The sequence below is a fragment of the Poecilia formosa genome, unplaced genomic scaffold (assembly GCF_000485575.1).
Source record: "Poecilia formosa unplaced genomic scaffold, Poecilia_formosa-5.1.2 Scaffold97, whole genome shotgun sequence".
In the NCBI taxonomy this organism is placed as follows: domain Eukaryota; kingdom Metazoa; phylum Chordata; class Actinopteri; order Cyprinodontiformes; family Poeciliidae; genus Poecilia; species Poecilia formosa.
In genome coordinates, this window is record NW_006800036.1 from 1,697,603 (window position 1) to 1,716,334 (window position 18,732).

Below are 18,732 nucleotides of genomic sequence, written 5' to 3' on the forward strand. Positions count from 1 at the left end.
TTTGGTTTGAGCAATTAGAAAATTAGCAAAAGGAGCTTGATAGAAAATTGGTTTTAAAGCATTTGAACCTATGCCACTTGAGGAGTTCTACGTAGAACCCTTTTTACAGACAAAAAAGGTGTTTTTATGTTAAATGCAAAATGTATATATCTTTAGTCCAGTTTTGGTTTAATTGCAACTCTGAGTATTGAGTTTTGAGTCTGTATACTCCAGTCAGTGATTAATCATTTACTTAATTAGCTGACAATTATTTCTATAACAGATTCACCATGATTAAGCCAATTAATTGTTTCAATCCTAAATATGAACAACATTCAGTTACAAATGTTGCAAAATTCAATTATCAGTTGGCAGCAACACAAAAAGCCTTTTAAAGAACACTGCAAAACAAATGCTCCAGGTTACTGTACAGTGTTTTCTATCACACGACGTTCACTGAAAATGATTTTCCTGAAAATAAATCCCACTTTAAGATGGTAGACAGCCGAGACGGCTGCTCTTTTTACTGTTTCGCACAGTAGACAGTCCCTGATGACTAAAGCCTGCTGCACATTTAGGCCACAGTTATTGCAGCTATTTGTCCAACTCAGTGCAAGGATCACTGTGACAAAAACGCAGCTGTAGCCCTTTTTCTTAACTCTTAGACGTAGAACTGGGGAAACACACTGAACTGAGAATGGCAATGAAATGGCAACTCTGTGTTTCCAAGCTTTCAGTTTATATTTCAGTCACACACGCCCTTATTCACGTTACGAAATGTAAATTGTTAAATCTGCAGACGACTTAACAGTCACATTTACTGACAAAGCAAAACAATCTTCTCTCAGCAGCCCCTTTGTGAGGCTTCGGCAGTGCCAGATTAGAGCTTCGTCACTGCATGAATTCAGCGGTGTGTTTGAAACATTTCTCAAACACAGCGTCCATGTTGTTAATATTTATGAAGCTGATTTGTTGGCTGTACATCCATAATGCAAATCTTCTATTCCACAAGAGCCCAAAGGTAATCTATTGGATTTATACCTTGCTACTGTGAGTGTGGATTAATTAATTTTGTCAGGCCAGCCATACTAAAAATCGACTAGATGTAGAACTCAAACATTTTCTTTGCCACTTTTACTCAGCCCATAAACAACTTTACTAATTTAATATGCTGTACTTCTTGTCTTTCATGTAATTTTAACTGTTTTCCTGTTTGTCCAATAAAGCCCTTTAAATGATCTTGTGCATGATTGGTACCATTGCAAACAAGCCTTTAACTAAAAAAAAATGTTGAGCTTATTTTATTGTATGTATGTTTGTTTGTTTTTTATTTTGATTTTATATTCATATATCTATGGGAAGTTTGATTTCTTTAAATCATTCATGCATGTCATACAGTATCTGTCTGGCTCAATAATATTATTGCAGAACTTCCCAATTTTAGAAACAAAGAAGATAATTCATCTACCAAGTATTTTATTAATTATTCTGTACACATCAGCTCGTATTTCTGTCATGTCCCCGCCTCTTCTCCTCTGGTCCTTAAGTTGAAGGGCAACAAACACCAAGAGACACAAGCTGGGGCCTGGGTCGACTCCGTCACAGCTTTCATTTTTATTATTCCATTAGTATTTTACTGCACCAGGCCCATTTATTATACATTTCATCTTCTCAAAGCACTGCTAAAAGGCTCTCAACTTTACAATACAGAACTGGGACACTATTCTCTTTACTAATCATGGAAATATCACTAGTGTTAGTGTAGAAAATTGGAGCAAATGGATGTTAATAGATTCCCCATTACATAATGTTTTCTAATCCACAATCTCCTGAATTGGTTTCTACGTGGCATCAAAAGTTAATATGTCCTCTTAAGGTCATAGATCCTTAACAGACCAACAAAATGTTTGGTGTTGAGATCTGGACTGCACTTCTTTTCAGTAAACCAGTGGTAATTTCTGATTTCTGTGGGTGATGGAAACATTTTTGGAAATGCAGAAAGTTTAAATTCCTATGTTAAAAGTGGCACAAAAAAAAAGTCAAGTAAAGAAAATAAATAAATAACAAGCAAGAAAAACAAAACCAACATGCTCTGTGGTGAATGGAGATACTGTGTGAGGATATTTGCTGTAACCAATATTTGAACAATCAATTTCTCATGAATCACAAAGACAGAAAACCTGTGCTTAGGTGCAAGTAGGAAATTACTTGTTCATCTTTTCTTTCATGGTGATAGCTGACAAACCAGGGTATTGTCATCACCTATTAAAGTGAAGTGAAAAAACGTGAACTATTAAGTCATATTCAGCCTTTAGTTGACCCAAAAAACAGCAGAACCACAAACGTGATCACATCTGCAAGGTCCTGCGGAGCTTGCACACACTTTCACAGAAACCATGTTGAAGCCTTGATCTCAACCAAAACAGTTCACCCCCCACTATTCCATTCTGACTATGAAAGTCTGCACTTTAAACAATTAGGGATTAATGCCTCGCTATAAACCGAGTGGCTCCCTGGCTATTTTTAACTAGATGCATCCAGGAAATAATCCACTACAGACACACAAATACGCAACTAAAATGCGTGTCTGCCACACAACGAACTCCGAAGCATGACGCGACGTGCAGGGGACAAAAACTGTTACATCATCTGGCCTTACGTCCGCTTACCTTGGCGCGCGCACACAGAGCAACACTTATTTTTGACGATAACGTGTAGCGACGCACAAAGCCGAGCCACAGACAATCACAAGCACAGAAACTCAAAACACACAAACAAGCAGGGCTGCGACAGAGTGACACACAGATGGATGCAGAACATTAAAAATTAGCCCACTCCGGACCAACGGGGGCAAAATACAGAGCACAAGGAACAAACCCAAATACACAAACGTGCATGCCAGACTGCATCCCGTCTCTTGGTTCGTCTCCCACTGCCAACCTGCTGCTGCTGCCGCTGAGGCCTTGCTCGCGTGACAACAAACTATATGATGAGAGATGATGACGGATCGCGGTGGAAATGTTCACGAGTGTTGCTGCGGGAGTGTGAGCATGACATAAGGATGATGGATGAATTGCTTCTTTTCTCGTTTGTTTCCCCGTGCACTTCAAAAGGCTTCCAACTTAACCTCTCCCTGCAAGAAAAAGAAATGCGGTAATGCTCTCGGGATCTAAGGAGACCAGACTGCGGCAGCTCAGAAAGGAAGGAAGCGGGAAGAGGAAGAGGTATTGGTTAGAGTGTTGATGGATCTGAGCCCAGCACTAAGATTTATATTCTACTTAAAAACAAACAGGAAGCCAATAAAAATGCCAGGAAATATATGAGACGCACATTTGGATCAGGCCAACAATTTCACGGCGGAGCTGTGTAATCCGTGAAGCCAATTCGATGGTGAGTACCAATAAATCAGGAGGGGCATCTCACTAAAGGCAAGATTTATCACAATCAGGCTGGATTTAGGATTCAAAAGTGACTTTAAACAAATCTAAATTGAGAATGCTAATGGATAATTTAAGCACTGTGAGAAACTTAATAGTGTTGACAGATTCTCCTTTTTGGTTAACTATAGCCACATATACTTTGATGAGTGACTATGGATAATCTTGTAATATAGATTTTTGTTGGATTATAATCTATCACCTCTACTTAAGTAAATACTCTAAAGACCAATCTTAGCATTTATGTAGATAGCAGATGAAATCCTACGAGTTTGTACTTTTGGATAAGACAAAAACAGTCCTTCAGCCTTCAGGTCAAATGTAACATAAAAAGAAGATTATGATTCATAAAAGCATCTCCAAATAATATTTCAAGATAATCGGATAAATTCGGAACAGCAAAATTCCCTGTTCAGATTATTAAACACACAGAAATATCTTTTAGAAGCTTTTGGTCGTCTACGTCTGCAGAACAGCCCACATTGCAGCTTGTTTTACTCTTAGGTTTCCATTTTAAACTCTAGTGAAGGTGAAATGGAGAGCTATACTCTACTAGATTAATAGGTGTCTCTGCTTAGAGCTGATATATGTCACTATGGGGAAATACAATCCGGCTTTATTGCATCAGGACTTTAATATGAAAGCCATGAAAGTAGGAAAACAAAGTCTCGGTGTCAATTCACAGTTGCATAGTGCTTCAGGTCGGCTTTATCTTTTGTTTTAGAAAAAAATCTTAGAATAAAGAATAGGTTTCACTAAGCAGCAGGATTAGATATTTGGTAAACTAAATATGTAACAATAAGAACAGTTTTTTTTTTTTAATGTACCTTTGTGTTTAAAGACTAACTAGGAACAAGACAAAATGCTGAACATTGGTGATTTTCAAATGAAAAATTATCAGAATAATTATTGGATCTTTGTTTATAGTGGAGGACGAGATAAATATTACTAAGAAACATTGTTTCCAACTAGTCACAAGCCGTCATTCATCACCATCGCAATTTTTGTTTTGAGTGGACGTCCTGGTTGTTTTATTTATGCCTGAATTCAGTGGTCCAGACCAAATGTAACATAACGTCATCATTTTTTGGCAACTACTGATTGCACTCTTGGTTGGCTTGTGTCAAAATTATGTATTTCCTGTAAACATTGACAGATGATATTTTAGTTCTGACATAAAGGAAGTAAAGATCAATTATAAACTCCTCAGAGGGTTTAAAACACTGAGTACCTGAAGTGCACCCTCACGCAAATGAGTGCGCTGTTATGTAAACACATATCTACCAGCCAATAGCTCTAGAGCATTTAAGATTTATAAACCCGACGTATGACTTTGTGTGCAGTGTGTGAAGCTTTATTGATTTTCCAGAAAATAAACAAGCCAAAACGGCTGCACGATGCATCGTGTGACGCTGAACAAGCCAGCAAGTAAGCTAAGTGCATCCAATTGGCCCTGAGGCCCTGATGAGTGTTCGCCCTTAATGTGTCCCCTGTGGTAGAAAACATGTGTTCGGTGTGAGCACACGGTGCCATTTCACTTCTGACCTCAAAAAAGAGAAAAAAAAATAAAAACGTCAGACATTAATCTGATTAAGTGAAGTCAGAACCCTGTTTAACCACCAGCTGGTGACGAGAGGATGACGACAATAAAATCTGCTGTTGTCAAAAAAAAAAAAAAAAAAAAAAGCAGGAGTGAGAAAATAAGTGCTTCATTAATTAGTCACCACCCATTACATAACTGTCTGGACCCACAAAGTTAAGTCCACATGCACACAGAGAAACATCTTCTCCAAAAGCTTACCATCTGCAGGATGACATAACTGACTTCTAAAGGCCGTCAGAACTTCACTTCGGTCTTAATTATGAAAACAGACTAAAGATGCTGATCTGCTTCATCAGACTCACTTCTAATGCGTTTACAACTGACCACCTTCGGGTCTTCACTGTGAACTTCATGCCGAGCCAACAGGCCCACTGGCTTTTCAAATATTTCCCACTCACAAAATCTAATCTGGGTTGCTGAATGCTTACAGCTTCCTAACACCTAAACTAGGTCTCGAACAGCATGTCTGATTATGCACAGTGATGAATATTTTATGTAGATTTCATCTTTTTTTTTTTTTTCCTCGGGGCTGGTAAAAACATTGCAGAGTGAGCTCAGTGAGGTCAGAACCGTGCAGCCTGGCTTTGATTCATCTCCAGGGAATAATTACCTTTTGTCATCGAGAGCAATTCCTCCATTTACACACCATTGTGATTTGAGCTAACAAGACAGACATATTGAGATAAATAAGCTGCGGCACTGAAATAGATTCCCTTGATTGCTCCTGATTGTGGAACTTTGAATGTAATTACATGGGAAGTTCTTTAATTAGATGCAAAACGATGTGAGGCATTTGAATATACTAGGTGTCAATGAAACACAATGTCATTATGAAACTCTGATGTTTTTTATTATTCAAATATTCTGAAAAAAAATCAGGTTTTATTTTAACTTAAGCAATAAATCATCTAATACACAAAGATTAAGGCAAAAATGGAAAACCTGTGAGTGAAAAACTAAGTGTGACCAATGAGATGTGCAAAAATACTCAGTCAATTTCATTAGCAGGAGTGGATCAAAAAGCCTCCAAAATGATGTGAATCTAACAACGTCGTACAGAAAATGACAAGCCACTGAATTAGTGGGTGGACTTAGTTTTTTAACCATTTTAGCATCTGCTAAAGAAGAAACCCATTTTTTTTTATGTCCCAACATTTAAAATTCTGCAATTAGGAGTGTTTACTTTTGTTTACCTGGGCCGTGTTTAGAAATCATTTTAGTTTTGAACACAGACAAATTCTGCATCATGTTTTGAGCAACAAAATGCTGTGAATGGAGCCAACCGAAAGCCAAAAACAGACAGAAAAACACATAAAACTGGCCTCGAGGGCAAATGACACATCAGGAGCAGACGTGGAAGGGCACTTGGACAGAAACACCCACCCATTCTCAGGGTGGTGAGTGATGACGGGACGGAAAGGGGTCAGCAGACGACCTCATACATAACACACAGAAGCAGAGGAAGATGAAATAGATGTTAAACCCAAACCCCGGCCAGTAAGAAGCAGAAGCTTATCAATTTTTCACTCTGGCTCTCACTTAGATGCCGAGAGAAAAATAAATCCCTGCAGGGTTTTCTTATCAAGGTTGAAACAATCTCCAAATTTAAAGAAAAAGTACATGTCAAGAATAGTTCAACAATACAAATATCTGAAGAAACAGATCTTTGGTACCCAGATTATGATTAACCTTGGAAGACTTTTTAAGTGTCTGATTCTAAAAACCTGCAAATAATTTAAAGGCAAAATAAGTACAAAAAACCAGGAAAGCTTTTCAGGACAGAACCCCCTGCCAGACTTATGATATAAAAGCCTTGCAGAAACAGGCAGGACTCCTGGAAAAAGCAAAGCACTTCTATGAATTTCATTTTCCAGTTAGAAAATAATCTTCTTGTTCTGCGTTCCTGAGGCTGAGTAAGAGGAGAAACATGGAAAACAAATCACAGAATGAAAGTCGCTTCTTTTTCTAAAACTGAGAGCAGCAAACGGAAACCGAAGTGTGTGAAGAACAAAGTCTGACTTTGGTTTGCATAACTCGGTTACAAAAACACAGATAATTGTGACAGTACAGCTGATGATGATGATGGTGATGATGATGATGATGGCAGCCAAGCTGCTAAGTTGAGTCAGAACTTCAGCCTCCGTCACTTCCTCTTCTTTGCTGTGAAATGAATGTTGGACTCAGATTTGATCTTTTTCGCCTCTAAAAAAAATATTTTTAAAAAAGGAAAATGAACTTGTTATTTTCTGCTGCTTATCGCTTGTTTCCAGATGGAAATGAGTTAACTTTGGGGGAATTTTATCTCATCTCACAGGATAGATGGTTTAACAACACTATACAGCAACCCGGCCACATAATGCAATAAAATAAAGAATGCATTTACTTTTAGGCTTTTCACACATCTCTTTACGTGAGGTAAAAATTTACATTGCATGCAGATTCACAGCTGTCTCAGGATAGATATTCAAAAAGTGTGCATTTTCCTCTTGTTTTAGACCGTCACTGCATCACATTACATCTGGACAGAACCAAGATTGGCATGCACACAGATGGCGAGAAGGCAAAAAGCTAAGAAAACTTGGTCGTCTTTGTGTTTCCAGCCAGAGTCAATTAAAGCAGACACACTGCAATTCCTGACAGTACATAGAAACAAAGGGTGCACACGTACAGACGAGCTTTCAGCTCTCGTTTGTACATCAAAGTGCTTCTCACTGGAGGCAGTCTGGAAATAATTAACCTTCCTGAAACACACCGGCACCGAGGAAACATGCAACCATTCACAGCCCCCACAAGATTACAAAAATACAAAGTGTGGCTAATTGGGATTATAGATGTGATGTATCCAAAACAGTTTCCGACAACCCGGGTGATTTGCAGCGGGGGGAGGAGAGGGGCCCCCATCCATGCATAATGTATTTAATGTTCAAACTGGAGAAATATTTACAATCTGCTAATGAAAACTCTCTCATACACACATATTCCAGAAATAGCCAATAAACTTTGGAGCGCAGCAGTGAAGGGGGCGCTCTGTGACTTTGATGAAAGTGTTTGGCTGCTTATGGGTAAAACGAGAAGCAGCGGGTGCTTAGCCTCGTTTAGATTGGCTTTCTTTGTCAAAATCACAAATGACATGAGCCAAAAATCATAAATAGGAATACATAATCAGCCTTGTTTTGATTAGTGGGGATGCAACTCTGTGTTTCTGCCTGGCAACAGAGCGAGGAGAGGCAGCGCTGCCAGAGGAGATGTTAGCCATGACAGGAGGCGTCATTATACACACTGTCTGCAGTAAACTACGGCCACTGAGGTAAAGACACAGTCAAAAAGAAGCAATGCTGCTCAAAATATTGTGATGATGTATACACATTTACTATCACGTGCTGAAAAATGTTCTAATTGAGCAAATCTTTAGATGCAAATGCAAAGCTTCTTCTTTTTTCTCTCTCTCTTCTTGTTGCTTTAAAGATCTCCAGCAGAGCATAATCAGAGCGACACAGAGGACTACAGAACAGAGAGCAGCCAAGCAGAGCGATGCAAAATGAGCTGCTGCTGCTTTAATGTGGAGAACATCTGCTGGGAGGATGCAGCACCCACACACACACACACACACACATACACACACACACACCTCACACCCGCACTACACCAGCAGCATGGACCACATGTAAGATCTTTGTCCTTCTATCTGCTCATGACTGAACCATTCCCTCAGCTGCGATCACCTGAACAGAGACAGAAATATAACCAAGAGAAGCTGCCTTGTGATGCGAGATGGTGACGGAAAGAAGGACAGCTGTCTAAACACGAGCAGCTGGCATGAATTAAAGCTACAATATGAAGATTTTCTCATTGAGGCTCCAAGGTTTTGCTCCAACTGTTTCAACCTTATCTTCTTAAAATGTCTGTCAATATTCAACTCAGTCCAAGCAAACATTTCTGTAGCCTTATCATCTAATTCTCAATTTAAAACAGAAAAGGCAAAAGTTAATGGATGTTTTTTTGTTGTTTTGTTTTCTGTGATCTTCCAAATGAATAGAAACATTTATTTAACTTTCCTTTCAAACAGGAAAGTTAAATAAATGGGATTGATGTCACAAGGATTTTCCCAAAATGCATCACAGATCACGAGCACAACTTTTTTTTTGTTTTACTTGCATTTGTTCTTTGGAGCCTGCAGCAAAACAGCAGTATGTGAGAAGGGGTTACTAAATATCTGACCTACTGTGATTTTGCAAAGCTGCTGTATCTTGTATCGCATTGTTGCAAATGAATAAGGCAACATTGACAACTTTTGCCTCTCCGTTCAGTTCAAAAATACTTTCTTAATCCGTAAAATGAATTAAATATTACTGAAACTTATATTATCCAAGTTTCTTTCATATGTTGTTGTATGATGATGGCTATAGGCAGGAAGGTTCTCCTGTAGCAGTCCGTTTCACAGCATATCTGAAGAAGGCTCTGACTGAACACACTCAGGGACGTCTGTAATCATCTGTGTGAGCATCCGTATTTTTATAAGGTTAATATTCATCTGAAAAAAGTCAGACTGGATGAAAATGCTTCAGAAACTGACTCCAGAATCTGATAAAAGTCCCTCATCCAGCAGTGGGATAACGAAAGCCAAAAAACTGTATAAATTGGAATATTCTATTTTATTATTAAATGTTATTTACTTTTAGAAAAAAATAGTCATGGTAAAATTCATTTGGCACATTTAACATGAATTTGGTGTGATTGATGGGAAATGCCTGCAGGATCTCTCTGAAAAAAAGAAACCAGCCTCCAGGGATGTAGAGACACACCAGCTTAAAAAAAACAGTGAGAAGATTAAAAATAACTTAAAATATCACCATAGCAATATAGGAAATAAAAATAATAATATTTCCTCAGACAGCAGACTCCTTCCTGCTTGTTTTTCCTATGGGTTGTGTTTGAAACCTAGTTGCCTCACATGTTTGGTGACAGTAAAATGTATTAAAATATGCCGCAAAGTTGAAAGCCAACTAATTACTTGAACAATAAACCCACACAAAACTCCAGCGATCTAAGAAAAAAGCTTGACAGATCCACCAGATCCATAAACAAAATATTCCAACACACTCAGCAGGTGCTAAAGAGTGTGGTTTAGTGGATTTGATTATATTTATTGCATTCTTAGCTTCAGTGTAATTTATTCATTTAATTGAGTTACTATAATTCTATTTAACTCCTTTAACATAAAACAAACATTCAAAAAATACTTTCTTCAAAGCTGTTTTTATTTTTTTTACATTGTTGTAACATTTTTAAAGTGATGATTTCACAAATGTTTCACATGAGGTGTCCGTCTCCCTTAGCAACATATGAAACAGATGCATGCTCTTCACTTTGGCAGGCTGGATACTGGTCTACTGGAATCCATGGAACTACTGGAATTTCATGGGCTACCCGCCCTTCACGCCAACTGGTGTACTGGGTGGGGAGCCCTCCTGACATGAGACTCACTCACAGCTGCTTAAGGATATTTGAAAAGGACAAAAAGCAGGATTGTCTGGTCCTAAAAGCATTTCTTTCGTCTTACAGATAGCTTCGGTGTTATTGCAGTAGAAATAACTTGAGCGTTTCTGATTAAAGCAAGAGGAATTCAGTCGTGTTTAAGTTTGTGTGTTAACGCTGTGATACCGTGGTAATCTTACTCAGTTTTTGTGACACTGATATTGATCTACACACCCTTTTGGATTCGATGAAATCTAAAGATAGACAGGAAAACTTAATTCCCTTACTCATCTGAGTTTTCAGGGTGGTCCCAGTCATTAGGGATCAAAACAATTTAAGATAGCATATACTTAAGGAAAAGAAATCTGAAACATGACATCAAATTAATTTCTTCACGGACTGTCGTATTTTATTGGTGGATGTTGACATTTGTTTTTAACTCCATTAACAAAACTAATGGCCAAAGAGTCAACTGAAATGTACATAGCAGACTGAGACTAAACTTCATCGGGAGTGACGCTCAGATGTAGCTTTAATGCTAAGATATTTTTGCACCTGTTGGTTTCAGGTGTTTGCTACCACAGTTAATACTGAATATCAATTTTTAAGCCTTACAGACTTTTATAAATACAAATATTTTTTTTTTTCTTTTTAAATGGCCGTTCGTTGCTTCAGTCCTGTTGTCCAACACAGAAGTAATGATGTTATCAGCTCTAGTTGCATCTGACAAGTCAAAATGCTGCAATCAAATTGAGTTTGCTTCACATTTCGCTGCAGGGTCCGTGTGACACCCCATGCAGTGTCAGTGTCAACAATTGTTATTGTTAACTCAACTAAATGATCCTTTTTTTTTTTTTTACCTTTTCATCCATTATAATAACAATATAAATAACTACTTAATAAAGTCTCCTTAAAAAATGCCACATCTGTTAGGTTAAGACTAAAATCCACTGTGATTTAAAGTCTGCACTGGATGAAGAACATGTGCATTTTTACAGAGAAAATGTAGAGCGTTCCATTAAGCACTGATGGCATACAGTAAAACGGGGCATAAAAGGAGTATTTCTTTATTTGTCAAACAGCATAATGCAATCTAAAGTCTCATCACTGCTCAAATTGTTGCACATAAATCAAGTACTGCCACTAAAATCCTGGACTTCCAAAAGCTTTTAGCCAACGTGCAGCAACACTATACTTTATTTTCCAGTGTTTGGTCACATTTTCTTCATAATCCATCTTATGCTTTGACACAAACTAGATTGAGCAGAAGTGAAATGGGGCTCTGCAAATCTTTTGGATTGAATCTCGGAAATGTTATTTACTTGAGTGCCGAAGAGGACACAGCGGACCGCGCGCTTCCATTCACTCAATTTGTCAGGGTTCCTATACTGGGGAACGGCTCTTAAAAGTGTGTGTGTGGGCATGTGCGCACGTGTGTGTGTGTGTGTGATCCTGAATCATTATGAAGCAAAATGAATGGCATCAAACACAGCAGGTTGCAGCAGAGCAAGTCCTCTCATCCGTCAACCATCATCAGTGTTTCCAAAAGGAATCACAGTTGACAGACTGTGGACATGTCCAACACGAGCCTGGCGCTTTAAGTGTAGTTTGAAGCTCGCAGAGTTCAAGATATTTATGAATAAAATCTTCTAAGTCTGGCACAAAGACACAGAAACTCCTAGAGTGCTCATTGTTGCTAAAAAAAAGAAAGAAAAAAAAAGGTGCCTTACAGTCGTATTTTCTTTATGTTTGTTTTTTTGTCACTCTTCAATGTTTCAGATCATTACATTTTAAAAAGACAACTTATCAAGGAAGACCTGTTTTTTAAATTCTGATTTTGCTTATTAATGTAAAAAAAAAAAAAAAACTAATAGTTTTAATGAACCTTTTTAAATTCTGACACTGTGAAAATGTCTCCCTTGGTACATCATGAAATAACTTTGATTAAGCAACTTTTTTTGGACATGAGATCAATTTTACTCAGGTCCGATTACATATACATACGCTGAGAGACATAAAAAAAAAATAAAAAAAACAGACATGTCATACACTGATCTGAAGAAAATAAATCATGACCAGATAATAAATGAACTAATAAATTAATTGGCATGTACTGGTATGAATATTTCTATTTAGCGGAAAGAAAATCTAAATGAAGATGTTGGGAGTGGCCTACACAAAGCCTGAACATGGGATGCTGTGGTATGACCATCAACCAGCTATTCACACTTAAACTCCCTCTAATGTGGTTGAATTGAAACTCATCTGCAAAGAAGGGTTGGTAAAAAAAAATGTCCCCTCCACAGCTGGTGCCACCAGTTGTTACGTTTGGAAGACTATTACTTTTTCCAAAGGGGTCAGGCTGGTTTTAATAGCTTGACGCAGATCCTCCAAACTACCCAGTTGGTAAAATGCTGACTGTTCATGACTCCTTCCCCACAACTCTATATCGAAAAGAGTTAAAATATTCCCTTAATCTTTCTCCAACTCTGAGCAACGTCGTATTTAGCCAGTGTTGCACAGTGGGAAACAGCCTTAGCCAAGTTCACCAACAAAAGATCCGAGTGATTATGTAAATGCAAAGCAGCAGAATGGATAAAAGACAGTTGCATTTTAGTGTAATTACATTAAGCTAATGAGTTAAAATGAATTCCAACCTTAAAACTTTTTTTTTTTTAAGAGCGTGACCTGGAGCTGCACAAAAACATAATCTGCTCTTGTTCATGCTCTACTTCTCTAGCACTTTTCATAAAACTCAGCTAGTTTTGCATAATCTTGCATACAGAACAACCAACAAAGAAATCCACCTTTTATTGGCAGAGGGAGAACGCTTGTTTTTTTTCTCGGCAGCACGACAGACACCGAACTTTTAATCGGATTGTGAGGCTCTCAGAGCTCTGATCTTCGGCCAAATCATCCTCTATGAGAAACCTCAGGAGACTTAGAGGAGCCGAGCTGTGCTGTACATAATCAGCGATATTGATCATTTTAATTGATTACCGCAGGACAAATCATCATCGGCATCGGGATTTATTACTGACTCTGCAGCCAGACATTCGATTCTTCTCAGTGCTGTCCTGCTTCTTAAGATTGACTGTGTTGGATAAAATCAAGTAAAACCTCAAAACATACAATTACATGCCGCCGGCCACAATCAGCATTATAGAAACAGCAACGTCCCGCCTGATTTCCATGATTTTTTTTTTAATCCATCTTCTCTGAAAACAAACAAATTCTACAGTTTGTATTTTGCTTTTTGCAAGTTTAAAATTTCCAATAAACGATCTAAGTCCAAATGAATTTATGTCCTCTCTCAGCTCGTCTCTCTTTAGAGACAGCTGCACAGATTGTCTTCACTGTACGGCAGCATTTCTCTGCTGCCTGACTTTTCTCTGCAGAGACGAGAAGCTTGAAGGCTCCTGCTGTCATCACTGTTGCCAACTCCTCAATAAAGAAAGCGGCTGCTGGTTGTTAAAAGTTGTTAAATGACATAATCTCCTATTTGCATAACAAATATCAATTTAATGGTAACTGTAGGAGAAAGAGAAAAAAAAAACATAGAAACATTTGTAAAACAAACTTCCTAAATACAATGACTCCTGTTTTTTGTTTTTTTTTTAAGTCAGAAACTAAAGCCATCCAAAAGACACATTTTGGTGAAGTTACGCCTCTTAAGTGTGTGTATGATCTTAATCTAATAATGAAGAACCCAGTTCCCTTTCATCCAACATCAGTGTCTGACCTCAAAAATGTGCTTATGGGAGAATGGTCAAAAATGAAAAAGAAATATGATAGCCCCACACAAGACCTAATGGAAAATCATTCTAGAAGAGTTGAAGTTGCTATTGCTGCAAAATCAGTGGGACATCATAATAAAGCCCTTGGATCAACAACAGCCTCTCTCCTGACTCCATATGCATGCAGAGAAAACTAAGTAGATGCTTTAAGTGTATTTTTCCACAGTAATATTTGTCTTTCTTGTACGCAGTGGAAAAGTGTGGTGGCCTTCTTTCAGCCAGATGACCAGCAGTGTGCAGCAATAAGTGGTGGAGGAGAAAACCCCATGACTGTATGCGCCATCCAACTGGAAAAAACTCCAGTCACTAAAATGACAGATTGAGATACTTTGATACCAGTTTTGAACAAAATAGAAGCCCATGTAGGCACTGAGACACACCAGTGACACAACACTGGTGTGTCTGCACGTTTGGCAGCAGGATGCAGATTCATTCATAAATACACCACCGTTCAGCACACACTCTGCATCATCTTCTGTCGCTGATTATTAGGCACTGCTCTTCAACTTGGAGCTTAGATGTTTGGGGCTTTTTTTCCCAAAACGAGGACACTCGGGAAGAAAAGTATAAGCTGCAGATCTGTTCCCATGGTGACAATATATCTCCACTAATAAGGAACAGAAAAAAGTGTTGCAGCTCCGTGATTACACTCTGTGTCGGGGATATAATGACTTCAAACTGACACTGATGACCACAGAGAAATGTTAACATATTAGGCTCATTTTAAAACTTAAAAAAAATAAAATAAAAGAATGGCCTATTAGTTCGACTCTTTTATAACTGTTTGGACGTTTATGATAGAGAGGCGTAGAAGCACACTGTTGGAAAATGCTCTGTTTTTATTTTAGTTGCAGCTACCAACTGGGGAGATGTAGAACCAACAAAGAAAACTCCTACTCACATACTGCATGTGGCTGCAAATGCAAATAAATGACACACACAAGAACAGAAAACAAGTCCCTGCGAGCATCCAACCCGACTATAAATGGAAATGTAGAAAATAAAGACACAGGACTGAAATTTCTAAAGGTATGAAAAAAATAAATAAATAAAAATAACTGAATGACTGAGTAAGCAGGTGAAAGAGAGAGAGTTGACTCTTCTCAATGGATTCATGAAAACACTCGCTTGTAAATGGAACAGTGCTTTTTAAGAGAAAATGTTTTAGAGTCTGAGTGGGTGATTTGCTTCTCCTTCAGGGGCCAAGCAAAAAATAAAAAATAAAAAATAAGAAATACTGCTGTTTTCCAAACACTGTGATAAACTTCTCCTCATACAGTCAATAAGGTATAAATACACAATGATGCTAAACCGCCACATATTTTTATAGACTTAAATGTGCATTTTTGCATTTTAATTATTTGTCATATTTTAATTTATTGGCATTGGTAATTTTAAAATAGCACTTTCGTAAGATTTAAGAGATAAAGTAGTACCCAGCTGCCGTCCATCCAGCTACACTTGTGGTATTTCCAATCAATCAGAGGTCCGTTATTCTGCTGTTAGGCACGTCATTCATACAGCCGCCCATCACCGCCAGAGTTTAGCTACCTGGCCACTAAAAAAAGCAACAAGTGCAGTAGATCCAGCACAAACTCTACAAGCCTCAGTTAGCATGACAAATATTAAAGTCAACGACAACCAATTAGAAAAAGGCAGAAATCGCATAGCATGTTTGGAATGGCTAAAATGTAGAAAGATGCTTCTCTCTGAAAAGCTTAAATAAATATTTGGGTTTTGCAAAGTCTCTTCTGAAAGAATCACAAGCCCGGAACATAATCCACAGTTTCGAAAGGAACTAAGCAAACATGTCACAGCTGATTTTAAGCACGGTGGCGGAAGGATGATGGTCTGGGCTTATTTTTCTCTCCAGCTACATGATCAGGGTATCTTGGGCATTGAAGAGTCAGATGTGAGGCCATCTGATAGCCACAAAATGCCAGAGCCATTATTACTAAAAGTGGGTTTTGTTGTTATTAAAACCATGAAGTATAATTTGTGTTTTCCTCACAGATCTCTAATATTTGGTTTCGTTTTACGCAACAGTGACAAACTGATGGATCTTGTTTAAATCATTTTAAGAGGGTCTGTATCGTTTTTTTGTTTGTTTGTTTGTTTGTTTGTTTTTTGTTAGAAAACAGTTTTCCTCTTACAATCTGCAAGGTCTGAACCAGCTGTTGGGAAAAGCAGGATGTCGAAAACATATCTTCTCTGCGTGTCTTAGTTTAAATCCGCAATAGTTTATTAGATCTCTCGACTCTGAAATTTGTTTTTGTATTTTAATAAAAATTGCAAAAGGTTTTTTTTTTTTTTTCTCCAAATGCAAAGATGTTGGACTCTGTGGGTTAAGGTATGCGGTTCACAGCGCGCTCTGCTCCGGATGCCTGTTTTGGAGACCTCGGCGAGGCCCTCCATGGATTAACAAATACTAGACCTTATAAATAATATGGATTAAATTTGAGCAGAGTAAATACAACAACTTAGATTTTGTGCAACGCTTAAACAGTTTTAAAGGCATCCGTGTAAAGTCAACCAACACTGTACAGAGATGTTCTAGAGACATCCCACTTCATCTGATCTGTATAAATAAACAATCGGGGTTGAGTGGGAATCTGATGCAGATGTACGATAGTGGTTTATTTTATTTTTTTTTTTTTATCTAAATGAAGAAATAACCTTTGATCAAGTAAAGGCAGAAAAGACTTACCTTCTGCGGCCAAAGTGCTCTGCATCACCAGAACCAGGAGCGCCCCGACGATGATCCCGCTCGGAGTCCTGGACCACCTCCAGCTCTTCGGCGTACAAACGGCCACCATCCCCGCGTCCCGAATCCATCCCGTCGGTTTCACCGCCGTTTCGTCCCCAAGGGCGCCTCTGCGAAGGAGCGCATGTTTGGAAGCCATTGATCAACCAATTAATCCCGAATGGAAATCATCTAACGGCGCTGCTGTGGTGAAAGGCATCCGATCAAGCTGCCACCGGTTCGGACAAGCAGGGCTCCGCTCTCCATGAGCCCTCCGGTAGGCTGTATGGGTCGACCAGGAGGACGGACTGGTTTTAGTTTTCTCTCCCTGTTCGCGTCTCAGACCGCGGAGGTCTGTGCATTGAAGCGCTGGTAAGGTCTGAAGTCCCTGCCGCGACCGCAAGGCGCTCTTCTTCCCACTGCAGCTGGAAGCGACAGTGCACAGCTACAAGGCCGGAAGCCAGCAATGAATTATTTCAAAATAAAACTATGCCATTAGCTGGGCATTTAAGGTTACGCTTTTCACCCAACCCAAGTAGAATATGGGGGGTTTATTGGATGGCTTTCAAATATAGGGTCGGATTTTCAAAGTTGAAATGCAAAAACATATTTTTTTAAGTATTAGTGGAATAACATTGCTTGAAGGTAACTTGACATAACTTGAAGGTTATTTTTCTGTATTGAAATAGTATTCTTAAACCTATGCACCCCGGGACCTTTTATCCAGGATGTGTGGATGTGATGGACTGGTGAACTGTCCAGGGTCTACCCTGACTCTCAGAGAAGTTGTTTTTTTTCAGTCTGGCTTCTGTCTATTTTTTTAAAATCACTTTAAAAAAAATCTAATGTTAAGTACATTCAATCCCTGCTTGGTTTCTATTCCAGTTTTATTTTTCAACATTATATCTCTGTAATCTATGTATTAACCTCCATTTTAGATTTCATTAATAAGCTAACAGTGTTTCAGGATCTCTGTTTATTTGTCCTGTGGTTAGTTGCTTATTTAATGTTGCTGAATTTTAATATTTGCATATTGTTCATATCTTTCTCCATATTTAAAATAGCCTTTTCACAGTTACTGCTATTCTAATAGTTTAATAATTATTTGGATTCGTCTGTTTGTGCAGTTACCCCTTTGTTTTAAAGTCTTACACTTTGTTTTATAATTGATTGTATGAAGGTGCTTGACAAATACATTCAGATTGAGCTGTACTCTATAAAAAGGTGTATAAATAAAGATACAGTGGAGACAAACCAGTTTTTACCACAGCTATTTGCTTAAAAAAAAAAGTAATTGCTATTTACGTTACTCCGAATTTTCTGTTTAGCATTAAACCGAATAAGTTTTAATCTAATTTGTAATTATGTAATAAGATTCTTTTGTGGAAAAAAGAGAAAGTTTTGATTTGCTGTTAATTTTGAAGGTCATTTCCGGCGGATGGTTAGCTTGTGACCAACTTAACGCAGCTTCAGGCAGATTGTAAATAGACTGCCTTTTTGGTGTAATAAAATTAAATAAATTAACTCACGTGTGGTGTTAGTTTTGTTGATATGTTGAGGTTGCTCCATCATTTCGACATCAGAAGTAAGACTAGGGTGCGAGGAATCGTAGCGTTTTATAATCGAGAGTATCTTTTTCATTGGGAGTTGGCGCCCCCTGCTGGCGGCTGACGGCAAAACAAGTCAGCCGATCAACGG

At 38.3% G+C, this 18,732-nt stretch overlaps 1 protein-coding gene across 2 annotated transcripts in view; it reads right to left on the reverse strand.

The window, feature by feature from the left end:
* kiaa1549la (KIAA1549-like a) overlaps positions 1-17,469 on the reverse strand; it is an 84,476-nt gene extending 67,007 nt beyond the window's left edge. For both annotated transcript variants that reach the window (XM_007558586.2, XM_007558585.2), the window contains exon 1: positions 16,999-17,469. In XM_007558586.2, the coding sequence (XP_007558648.1) occupies positions 16,999-17,194 (196 nt within the window). In that variant the 5' untranslated portion in view covers positions 17,195-17,469. The remainder of the gene's footprint in view (positions 1-16,998) is intronic.
* Between the last annotated feature and the right edge of the window lie 1,263 nt (positions 17,470-18,732).